The 12949-nt window shown below is 42.7% G+C and overlaps 1 protein-coding gene across 1 annotated transcript in view; it reads left to right on the top strand.

Moving 5' to 3' along the window:
- The window catches only part of LOC124283205 (adenylate cyclase type 10-like), a 43361-nt gene that overhangs the window by 16970 nt on the left and 13442 nt on the right, over nucleotides 1-12949 (top strand). Inside the window, 10 exon segments of the mRNA XM_046719236.1 lie at nucleotides 1602-1844; nucleotides 2348-2501; nucleotides 5347-5539; nucleotides 5996-6070; nucleotides 6597-6880; nucleotides 9007-9229; nucleotides 9771-9927; nucleotides 10667-11140; nucleotides 11287-11356; nucleotides 12332-12527. Of these exon segments, the coding sequence (XP_046575192.1) occupies nucleotides 1602-1844; nucleotides 2348-2501; nucleotides 5347-5539; nucleotides 5996-6070; nucleotides 6597-6880; nucleotides 9007-9229; nucleotides 9771-9927; nucleotides 10667-11140; nucleotides 11287-11356; nucleotides 12332-12527 (2069 nt within the window).

Here is a 12949-nt window from a genome sequence, read left to right as displayed (position 1 = left end):
TATTGCTGGAATATTGCTAAAAGCGGCGTAAAACTCACTCATTCATAATGTCCGTCTAAAGGGGTGTCTTCAATAGTAACCACACTTTCTGGATTAACGGTTCCCGGGTTATCGAGTGTTCACTGTACATGTACATCAAGTTTAGAGGCACAATGTCACACATTCTTGACAATATTTGGCTAATATTATATATATTGGGGCATATGCACTCACTTTAGCTTCCTAAAGCTTAATGCAAAATAAAAAGCTCATCATCCCTCACGACTCGCCTAAAATTGATAATTGAAACTTCGAGGCGAACAGCTTCCAAACAGAAAACACTTGCCACAAATGGAATGAAAACAATTGCTCCGTACATCGAAAACTGTCGCACGCGGTGTTGTCGGTGCCGAATTAGTTTCATTCACAAGTTGTGAGTAGGATATTCGTAAAGAGCGCTCTAAGGGACATAACTCTACGGGGTTAGCTTGAAACGATGTTGGGCCAGTAGAGGGAGTGAGAGTCGACTTTTTAATTTAAAATTGTAGTGTGTATTTATTTATTTATTTTTATTTTTTTGAATAAATTATATGGTAGCTTCCCAGAGGGCTGTAGTAGTATTGAGAGAAATGCATTATTTATTTTTAGAGAAGTGTGATGTGATATAGTGCCTTTAAGATGTTCTCCAGCAGATGCTTTGTAATTTTTCACCCGGAATATACACGTTTCTTCATTTCCCGTTAAATGTTAGAGGAAGACTTTGTATTTATATAGCGTCTGCTTTTCAAGTTAACTAAACACCAGTGTAAGGAAAATTGGTTTAAGGTTGGGTCTGTTCAACGTGTTACCATGTCACGCTGACATATGTCAGCTGCGTAATGTCATCCTGATACAACTAACTGCAACCTTTCCTTGGTCGCATTACTCAAACCAGTTTTGTGGTCATCAAATACATGTGTAGTCAACAGCTTCTAGGCTGGGCTGACAACACGAATAGGTGCATGTGGAGAGACAACGTCTAGGTTAACACGAATAGACACATGTGTCGAGATAATGTCTATGTTGGGCGGTTAACACGGATGGATGCATGTGGAGACACAATAGACCCTTGAGGATCCGGGTTAGAAATGGTCTTTAGAGGCTTGTCTTTAGAGGCGATTAACAGGATCGGGTAGCCAGGCTGACTTGGTTGACACATGTCATCGTATCCCAATTACGTAGAACGATGCTCATGTTGTTGATCACTGGATGTCTGGTCCAGACTCGATTATTTACTTCATATAGCTGGAATTAAACAACAAACAAACAAAAACATGAATATGTGCATGTGGAGAGACAACTGGAAGGTAAACAATGAATAGGTACGTGTGTCAAGAGAATTTCTAGCTTGGGTTATTCACATGAATAGGTGCGCGTGGAGAGACAACATCAGGGTTAAAATGGATAGGTGCATGTGGAAAGACAACCTCTAGGCTGGGCTGTTAACATGAATAGGTGCATACGAAGAGACACCTTCAAGCAGGACAGACAACATGGATACGTACTAAGAGCTGCCGTAATGCTCACATGCCAGTGACTGAAACTTGAAGACAACTCATCTAGTTCTCCCTTTGTCCATATAGTGATTGGACGGAAAGTCAATATGGCGGCCAGGCTCATGATGCACTACCCCAACAAAGTCACGTGTGATGACGACACTTTCCAGTCGTGTCGTCTTCCACCCGAAAACTTCGTTGTCTTGGTTACCAAACGAATGAAAGGTCTGCGGAATATTGGACTCATCCGTGAGTTCAGTCTACCTGATACTGACAGAGACAGCTCCGAAATTGAGAACAGCATTCCGTACTTCGAGTACCCACTGCTGGGTGAGATACCAAATATCATGTAATACTGATTTTAATGTAACATTCACGTATAATCAACACCATTTACTTAATCTACATAGAACAATATTTTTGTCTCTCATTAACGCCCGACCCAAAACATTCGACCTGACCCTAATATTTTTTTAGATTTTTTACTCTAGAGAAAAAATCACTTTCAAAATGTGCATGCTTTTTTCACACTTCTAAGTTTTGATTTTCTATTGAAGAAAAGGTGTAAATTTCCACAGAAATCAAAGGGTTTTTTTTACATAAAATAAAATAAAATGTGAAAATAAAATCCGCTCACCCGACCCATATTTTATTGAAAAAGTGATGAGAAGCAAGAACTTTTTTTTTATATGTCCTAATATGAAGAAACGTAATTTGCTAGTACTGGTTGAAAAAAAACAGAAACCAGTATCCCATTGTATTCGCGTAGAACTATTTCCAACAAATCGACCTTGTGAAAACAGCTAGAGATTTAATATTCCACTGTTCTGCAGGACGGAATGAGGAGAAGCAAATGTTCCTGGGAGAGATCCAAAATATTCACGACAACGTCAAACACCGCCATCTTGTATTCGTGGGGTCAGCAGGGATGGGCAAGACGAGGCTGCTCGATGCTCTGTGTTTTCTAGCTGCACAGGAGAACCTCAGGTAGGTCCTGTTCCGGTGTGTCATAGTGAGTGAGTGAGTTTAGTTTTACGCCGCTTTTAGCAATATTCCAGCTATATCACGGCGGGGGACACCAGAAATGGGCTTCACATATTGTACCCAAGTGGGGAATCGAACCCGGGTCTTCGGCGTCACGAACGAACGCTTTAACCACTACGCTACCCCACCGCCCCCGGTGTGTCATAGGAGAACCTCAGGTATGTCATGTCCTGGTGTGTCATAGGACAAACACAGGTACGTCATGTCCCGGTGTGTTACCGGAGAAACACAGGTACGTCATGTCCCGGTGTGTCACAGGAGAAACACAGGTACGTTATGTCCCGGTATGTCACAGGAGAAACCTCAGGTACGTCATGTCCCGGTGTGTCACAGGAGAACCTCAGGTACGTCAGATGCTGCTGTGTCACAGGAGAACCTCAGGTACGTCATGTCCCGGTGTGTCACAGGAGAACCTTGGGTACGTCTGTGCTGGTGTGTCACAGGAGAACCTCAGGTACGTCAGGTGCTGGTGTGTCGCAGGAGAACCTCAGGTACGTCATGCCTCGGTGTGTCACAGGAGAACATTGGGTACGTCAGGTGCTAGTGTGTCACAGGAGAACCTCAGGTATGTCATGTCCCGGTGTGTCATAGGAGAACCTCTCGTATGTCATGTCTTGGCTTGTCATAGGAGAAACACAGGTACCTCAGGTGTGTCATGCCCCGGTGTGTCACAGAGAACCTCAGGTACGTCAGGTGCTGCTGGTGTGTCACAGGAGAACCTCAGGTACGTCATGCGCCTGTGTGTCACAGGAGAACCTCTTACGTCAAGCCCGGTGTGTCACAGTGCCGGTGTGTCACAGGAAAAACCTCAGGTACGTCATGCGCCGGTGTGTCACAGGAGAACCTCGGGTACGTCAGGTGCTGGTGTGTTACAGGAGAACCTCAGGTACGTCATGTCCCGGTGTGTCACAGGAGAACCTCAGGTACGTCATGTCCCGGTGTGTCATAGGAGAACCTCTCGTATGTCATGTCTTGGCTTGTCATAGGAGAAACACAGGTACCTCAAGCCCCGGTGTGTCAGAGGAGAACCTCAGGTACGTCATGCGCCGGTGTGTCACAGGAGAACCTTGGGTACGTCAGGTGCTGGTGTGTTACAGGAGAACCTCAGGTACGTCATGCGCCGGTGTGTCACAGGAGAACGTCAGGTGCTGGTGTGTTACAGGAGAACCTCAGGTCATGTCCCGGTGTGTCACAGGAGAACCTCAGGGACGTCATGTCCCGGTGTCACAGGAGAACCTCAGGTACGTCATGTCCCGGTGTGTCACAGGAGAACCTCAGGTACGTCATGTCCCGGTGTGTCACAGGAGAACCTCAGGTACGTCATTTCCCGGTGTGTCACAGGAGAACCTTGGGTACGTCATGTCCCGGTGTGTCACAGGAGAACCTCAGGTACGTCATGTCCCGGTGTGTCACAGGAGAACCTCAGGTACGTCATGTCCCGGTGTGTCACAGGAGAACCACAGGTACGTCATGTCCCGGTGTGTCGCATTACTTCATGTATGTCATGTCCCGGTGTCACGGGAGAACTTCAGGTACGTCATTACGTACCGTTTTACAACGACGCTGTCAGCACTACGACTATATGCCTGTGTTAAGTATGGCAGTTATTATCACTTCAGCTCTATGATCCCCAGTACATCGGCTTTAAACACGAAAACATGGTGTATGTCATATCCTGGTATGGCATGAACCGGATCTATGTCATGCCCTGGCTCAGCTCAGGTATGTTACAGCTGAACAGTTATACTTTCCAGGTGTGCTACATGCGATTCTCACGTATGTCACAAACAGGTATGTCACGGGTATCCCTCCAGTTTTCGTGAGCTTCGAGGCCCGGTGCTCGCTATGTACATGGTCAGCCCATCGAAGCACTGCTGGTTTACAAAATGAAGAGTCAAACTTACAGGATACGCTGGTTGTGTGTCCGAATCCAACTCTCTCTTTAATAAAAACATTGATTCGTCCTGCACACTTTTACATGATATTTCGCTGACACACCATGATAAAGCTAACAAATTGTTCATAATGTAACCAAACGCACCATTTACTCACAAAATAAATCATACATTGTCCGTGCTGATAATATTCATATGTTCCAAATGTCCTCGGCTATTCGGTGTCTTTGTCAATGTGACCTGTTTCCCAAACCGACAGGGGTTAGGATAGATACATATTACTTTATCACATGTCATAAGGCTGAGCTGGCGTTCAGATTGTCTCTCCGTCAGCGTGGACCAGGACAGACTGTTGCTGTCGTTTTCAGTCAAACTAACATACAATACAGATAGAACAATGAATGAGTGAGTGAGGGAGTGAATTCATTCATTCATTCATTCATTCATTCATTCATCCATTCATTCAATCATTCATGGGCCTGCAGCAGCCCATGCTTATCGTAAGAGACTAGTCTGTCGTACAGATCCTGAAGCAAATATATCCAAGAAAGCCCACGCAAGTCTAGAAAATGTGGCAAGTCTAGATTTCCTCAGCTTCAGAAAATGAAGAAAGTCTCAGGGCTCCTTTTCATTATATTATATTTTTTTTTTACTATGAACTTTTTTCAGTAAAATATGTTCATTTCAGAGACTAGTTGTTAGTTAGAGACTAACGGGATCAGGTTGCCAGGCTCAACATTTCCCAATTGCGTAGACCGATGCTCATAATGTCCATCACTGGATTGTCTGGACCAGATTCGATTATTTATTACTCCCGTCATATAGCTGAGTGCGGCGTTTAACAACAAACAATCAATAAAAGCATATGCCACTACATGTTATTTCCACCACAGAGTGATTAGCTGCAGCCCGAACCTCCTGAACGTCAACACACCGTACTTCCTAGCCAGGCATCTTCTCCGGATGCTGCTGTCGAGTTGCGGCTACTCGAAAAAGGTGGAGAAGGAACCCGCCGTCATGGAAACCATGAGGCTGTGTGGCATGGACCAGCATATCGCAGCGGTTGTCGACTTGATGTCCACAAAGGTAGACTGGTGTAGTCCTCATTAACGCCATTGCAATTATCACCATTCCCCTCAGTAGTCGGGGCCGATTGGGTATCCAGAGTTGGCCCGACACTCTTGTTTGAATCCACATTTGGTGGAAGCTAATTGCCCTTACTCGCGAAGATCCGGTTAGAACATTATTATACAGACACACATGCTTGTGTGGATTGGCGGTAAGGATTGGTTGATGAATGTCCTTGCATCCAGTTAGATCGGCGCTAATGATGTCATACATTGGTCTTTCTGGTTCAGACACGATTATGCACAGGTCCCAGTCATATAGCTGGAACATTTCTGAGCACAGCCGCAGCAAACATCAACACAAAATCTAATCGTCGTGAATGTCAGTACGTAAATTGTTATTGTGAGCGGTCCAATGGAATACCTACTGTGAACATAATCACCTGTTAATCCAACTGTGATCCCTTTCTTGCAGCCGATACCAGCCTCGCATATGAATCAAGCATCTGTTACCGCCCGGGTGCAGGTCTTTGAATTCCTCACGCATATGGTGAGTGTCTATACGAGTGAATGAGTTTATTGTATTAGGAACATCCAAAGTGATGCAGTGAAACTTTGGTGAATCACCACAACATGCGTATGATGCAGAAATACAACGGATCATGTCCAAAGGGAGTTTTGGATTACTGTGAGGCAAATAAATCACTGCACCTGGATCCAATTAAATTATTGTCTTTTACAACTATAAGGACAAAGTTACATCTTATGATTTTTCGGTTTTAGACTGATTAACATGTGTAATTTTGTTTTTCAAAAATCAGATCCTGAACCATTGGTGTCAAAAAGATACCAATATACTTCCACAAGATAAAAGAATAGACTTTGGAGCTGGGTACTTCTAGTGCTCAAAGTATGACAAATAAGATCCACAGATTACAAACCTAGATGACAGAAAGGGAAATACCATGGGATGTTTACATCATATATTTAACTGATACTGAAAACAAGCCTTGCTTCCAGTCTGTATACGAGCTTAATGACAAACTCGCTCAGTACAATAACTTTTCAATTTTCAGTGCCTTGACTCTCTGGGTCCGACCGCCTTCATCGTTGACGACATGCACTTTTGTGACAAGGAGTCGTGGCCATGTATCAGAGCGCTGATTGACCATTCTCATTGTCTCCTTACCCTGTCTACTAGACCGAATGCTATAGAGAACCCCCCGTGTCCAGAAGCTCAAAGTGTATTTAACGAGAAGACGTCCCTTGTGACGGATGTGTACGGCCTTGACCTTTCCCTTGTGTCCGCCTTGGCGTGTCAGGTGCTCGAGGTCGTCAGTATCCCCAAGGGTTTGGAAAAGTGAGTCGGGAACCAACACCAGTATTCATTTCAGAATTCGCTTATAACCACTTATCTTTGTCTATTGACCATTTTCTGTGTGAACACTCAAACCCAGGATGATGTTGAATATGTAGAACAATACCTACAAAGAATACAGGATTATCTCCCCCGAGTAATCTCTTTTTCGAAAGTTCCAACACTTAAAGATGTTTCAACAGTTTTGTCACGACTGACAGATAATGGGGTACATCAAACAACCGATTAACAAGGTTATTATCTGTGTTACGTATCGGTGTAACTGCCATTTGTTCATATTTAGGAAACGATTAACACCTATAGTCTGCTTGCGGTGAAAACGTACCGATGAATTTCACTTTAAACAAAGATGTAAATCAAATAAAGAGAAATTAAGATCGCGAATCCTCATAATTTTACCTTGCCATTTCAAAATTTAAATCTCAGATTTTTATTCAACTTAGGATAAAAGTTGTTTAATAAACGATCATAGTTTCAAATCGGTATTATTGGTTTGTTTGACAAGGGGTATGCACATTAACTGAAACACCGAGAACAAGGAGGGTTGGTCTAAGTTAACGCTCATCACGTACCGCACGTGCATTTGTTTCACTGTTCTTACTACTGCGCTTACCCCATTGTAATACAAACCAATATAAGCGATTTTAAACAATGATCGTTTGTTAAACAACTTTTTTCCTAAGTTGAATAAAAATCTAAGATTTATTTTTTATATTGGCAAGGTAGAATTATGAGGATTTGCAATCTTAATTTCTCTGTATTCGATTTACATTTTTGTTTAAAGTGAAATTCACCGGTACGTTTTCACTGCAAACAGACTATAGGTGCCGTTGTACAAAGCAATCTTATAGCTGAGACTGTCGTAAGTCTATGTTAAGGTGTGGGAGTTATGATCACCTTGTTGTTTTGGCACCCAGGTAAATTCACCAGTTGTCATGACACAGTGTTTACTGTATTCGTAATGGCCATTTCTGTGCTATGAAAATCTATGCTATCCCTTAACACACACTTGACACGTTTCTGATTGTTCTCACTTCGTGCATTAAGCACGACACCCGTGTTAAATATAGGGTTGAAACGGTACATGTGAGTACGAAACTGTCCTTAAGTATAGATATGAATCTGTATTTAGTTGTAAATGTAGCGATGAAATTGCCCTTAATGGTAAATGTATGTATTAAATTGATATTACCGACCATTGGAGCCATGGAACTGTACTGCTTTAGTGCTGTATGTCAGGTTTATGTTTGGGTGAAATGGACAAAATGGGTTTATGTTGGAGTGAAATGGACAATAGTGGTAATGTTATTGTGAAATGGACAATAGTGGTAATGTTATTGTGAAATGGACAATAGTGGTAAAATGTGATTGTGGACAATAGTGTGAAATGGACAATAGTGGTAATTTATTGTTGGACAATAGTGGTAAATGGACAATAGTGGTAAATGTTATTGTGAAATGGACAATAGGACAATAGTGGTAAATGTTATTGTGAAATGGACAATAGTGGTAAATGTTATTGTGAAATGGACAATAATGGGTTTATGTTGGAGTGAAATGGACAATAGTGGTAAATGTTATTGTGAAATGGACAATAGTGGTAAATATTATTGTGAAATGGACAATAGTGGTAATGTTATTGTGAAATGGACAATAGTGGTAAATGTTATTGTGCTATGGACAAAATGGGATTATGTTGGAGTGAAATGGACAAAAGTGGTAAATGTTATTGTGAAATGGACAATAGTGGTAAATGTTATTGTGAAATGGACAATAGTGGTAAATGTTATTGTGAAATGGACAATAGTGGTAAATGTTATTGTGAAATGGACACTAGTGGTAAATGTTATTGTGAAATGGACAATAGTGGTAAATGTTATTGTGAAATGGACAATAGTGGTAAGTGTTATTGTGAAATGGACAATAGGGGTTTATGCTGGATTGAAATGGACAATAGGGGTTTATGTTGGATTGAAATGGACATTAGTGGTAAATGTTTACAGAACTAAACTGTCGAGTCCGGATAAGACTATGAAGTGACCGATATTAGGTGGTTGTTGTTGTTTATTGTTGCTGCTGCTGTTGTTATAATGCTACTGCACTTACAGGTTGTTACGGGACATGAGTCACGGCGTTCCGTCATGGGTGGAACAGCTTCTCCGGGACATGTACGACAAACGCCAAATCCTCATCCGCTACAGCGACAACGCCCACAACACCTTCAGGACATCAGTCGTTGCCCCTAAGCAGGCTTTCATCACCAAGTTAACCCCTGTCGGGAAGGCCATTGAGCGGAGACGTTCGATAAGGGCTGTAAGATATGCCGACATCGTAAGTTTAGCGTACTTATATTTACGGATACTAAGATCGTCACCAACCCATGCTTGTCGTAAGAGGCGACGAACTGGATCGGATGGTCAGGCTCGCTGACTAGGTTGACACATGTCATTGTATCCAACTTGCGTAGATCGATGCTCATGCTGTTGATCACTGGATTGTCTGGTCCAGACTCGATTATATACAGACCGCCGCTATATAGGTGAAATATTGCTGCGTGTGGCTTTTAACAACAAATATACAAAACAGAAAACACACTGCAAATAATTGAAGTAATTTAAAGTGGATTTGGATGTAGACGTTACAGTTTAATTCCAAGTGTTACGAAATATTCATGAGATTGATATGGCTAAACGGTTTGTCTTTTTCAAACCTACCAGGGACATGCATAAGTGTGCATCAAACATGATTGATCACTCACTCAATACGAAAGTGTCCCCGTCCGTCTCGAAAGTTCACGGAGACGGGGTCATAAGGCAAACACTGTACCCGACGCAGTGTTCTAAATGTACATATGTCTTTTTAATAAACCCAGGACTCAATATCACACGAGGAAAGTCACGAGGAAGCGCTTGCTGACCTTGGCTTTAAGTTTGCTAAGAGCAAGGTGAAGGACACTTTAGAGATGAGAACGTGTGTCATGGCACCTGGGAAAACGACCGACGACATTCAAGTTCCTGAGGCGATGAAAGGTATGCAGATTCATCCATTCAGGACAGATTGAATATTTGAATGTTAACCGAGAGTAATGACTTCGGAGAAATGAATGAGCGAATGATTGGGGTTTATGCCGTTTCGTTAGAAGTGATGCCCAGCAATCAATGCTTGCCATTATAGTTCACTAATGACTGTTAGTGGTGGTGGCGCGCGGTCTTGTGCTCAAAGCTCAGGTCACAAATCGGTGAAGTTAAGCAGCGTCGAGCTCGGAGAGTCCTTGGATGGGTGACCGTGTTTGGCAGCTTGACTCCTGAGAGTTTCTAGGACTTGAGTCCTGTCCCACAACGAAGCACATGTGACACATGTCGTCTCACCTTAGGCAAGTGAGTTTGTTCAAAACTGTCTCTGTTCACCCAGCAGGAAAATGGGTACCCGGTGGAAAAGTCATATGACTATAACCTTCTAGCGCCTAAAAGGCAGCTTGGGTTATCCGGGGTAATAATGTGCTGTGCCTTGATTGTTAGCGCTATGAGCATACCTAGTGTGGAGTTTGGCGCTATATAAATGGACACATTAATATTATTGTTATTATTACTATAGTGACGTTGGTGATGGCATGACAATGTTACCGAATGACCTGATTGGTTGCTTATGATATCAACCTCAAGTTTATCTGGGCCAGAACTGATTATGTCACGACCGCCGTGAAATAAAGTCTGACTGGCGGTAAAATAGCATTCATTTAGTCAGTTTACTGTTTAAATTATTTTACAGATTTGGTTATAGCAAGGATAGATTCTATGCGAGCTACAGAACAACTGATCGTGAAGTGTGCGGCTGTTCTTGACCCTCCCTTCACGAGGCAGAGCGTGGAGGAGGTCCTCCCACAGGCCAGTACCTTCAAGGTCAGCACCTCCCTCAAGAGGCTGTATGAAAACGGGACGTTTGCGTGCAGTAGTGCCTCGTCCCGTATGCCGTCAACAGGTCGAAGCGATGAAGCCGGGAGGGCCAGAGGGGGTTGCTGCTGTCCCCGAGGAGACCGCGAAGAAGGGGGCGTTATGTGTAACTCGCTCATGTTCCGGCATAAGCTGCTCAAGGACACTGCTCAGGAAATGTTGATGGGCAAGCAGAAGCAGCATTTGCATCTGAAGGCTGCTGAGTTTATTGCGCGGAGTGTCAAGGACATCAGGAGCAATGTACCCTTTCAACTGTTCGTCCAAAATCGCAAGGAATCCTCGGTTGAAAAACGTATGTTTGTTTTATGGGATTATTTTCAAATAATAATTCATTTGACTTTAAATGGTTTTATCGTGGTGCCAGTCAAGTAATAGCAAGGTCATTCTTTAAGCTTTTTTACCCAGTACTCATGTGGCAATGGACATGATGTGTTGCAGACACAAACAGGGAGAAGACGTTAACTGATGAAGAGACGTCAGAAAGGTTTCGGACAATTCTAAAATCGGGGTCAGTGTATTTCAATTATCTTTTTCGTTTGAAGCTAAAACAATGTGAAATATCAATAAACTATAACAATCTATCACAATGTTTCAATGTAACAATAGATATGATCCCAAATGGTATTGCTGATAAGGGAGTTTAACATTGGTACTGTGAGAGCAGTATTTGATTCTCATTGTTTCTTAATGTTGGTAGAAGTGCCAAAGAAACTCAGGTGGTTTGTGTTTATATTTATAGTGAGTGAACCCATGAACGTGGATGCTGGATCCATGAACATTGATGACGAATTCATTAATGTTGGTGGTGAATCCATGAATGTTGGTGGTGAACCCATGAATGTTGACGGTGAATCCATGAACATTGATGAAGAATTCATGAACGTTGATGGTGAATCCATGAATGTTGATGGTGAATCCATGAATGTTGGTGGGGAATCCATGAATGTTGGTGGTGAATCCATGAACGTTGAAGGTGAATCCATGAATGTTGGTGGTGAATCCATGAATGTTGGCGGTGAATCCATGAATGTTGGTGGTGACTCCATGAACATTGATGGGGAATCCATGAACATTGATGGGGAACCCATGAACATTGATGGTGAATCCATGAACATTGATGGTGAATCCATGAACACTGATGGTGAATCCATGAACATTGATGGTAAATCCATGAACACTGATGCGGAATCCATGAACATTGATGGGGAATCCATGAACATTGATGGTGAATCCATGAACATTGATGGTGAATCCATGAACGTTGATGCTGGATCCATGAACGTTGATGGTGAATCCATGAACATTGATGGGGAATCCACGAATTTGGATGATGCATCCATGAGCATTGGTACGCACAGAACTTTTGAAAAACATGGAAGGATCCTCTCAACCACAAATGCCTTTACATAGGCAGCAGAACGAGTCAATCTTGCTAAATTCTTTGTCAGCAAGTTTGCAGTGTCTTGTCTTGTTTTCGTATTAGTGAGATGCTACCCCACCTGCATCTGATCCTAGAGGGCGCGGTGATAGACAAACGCCGGAACTCTCTTCTGGAACAGCTACTTCCGGTGTATGAGAGGATGGCCTTCCATTACAACTCCGCCGATGATATGTACAGTCTGCTGGACACACAGACGGAAGCCGGTCTGGTGTCTCTCGTGCTGAAAAGGAATGGCCAGGTAAGAACTTGCACTGTTTGGGTAAAAATCCGGAGATAACTTCGATGTTTTGAAACATATTCACGTCAGAAAATACGCATACGTAAATCAAGAGTTACTCGTTGATTGTCTTGACGACGGGGCATTATAGTTGCTTCGTCCGGATAGGAGTCTGAGTGAGTATTTCATTACACAATTCTAAACTTACTGTACAATATTACATCGTAGCTGCATAGAACGCGGGGAATGTGCAGATATTTCTTATGAATGTGGAAATGGTTTTGTCGCTTCTATCTATCGGCGGAAACGAAGTTTTGAACGTGACGAACACACGCTTTAACTACTACGCGAATTTGACAAGAACTTACAGTAACTCTTTAAACATTTCTGTGATTTTAATAATCATCCTAGCAGGAATCTATTGACGTATAAACTATTCAGAT

Source organism: Haliotis rubra, unplaced genomic scaffold (genome assembly GCF_003918875.1).
Source record: "Haliotis rubra isolate DU_JTF1 unplaced genomic scaffold, ASM391887v1 Scf310, whole genome shotgun sequence".
Classification (NCBI taxonomy): Eukaryota; Metazoa; Mollusca; class Gastropoda; order Lepetellida; family Haliotidae; genus Haliotis; species Haliotis rubra.
The sequence above is the reverse complement of the archived record's forward strand: the minus strand, read 5'-3'. Positions and strand labels throughout refer to the sequence as shown.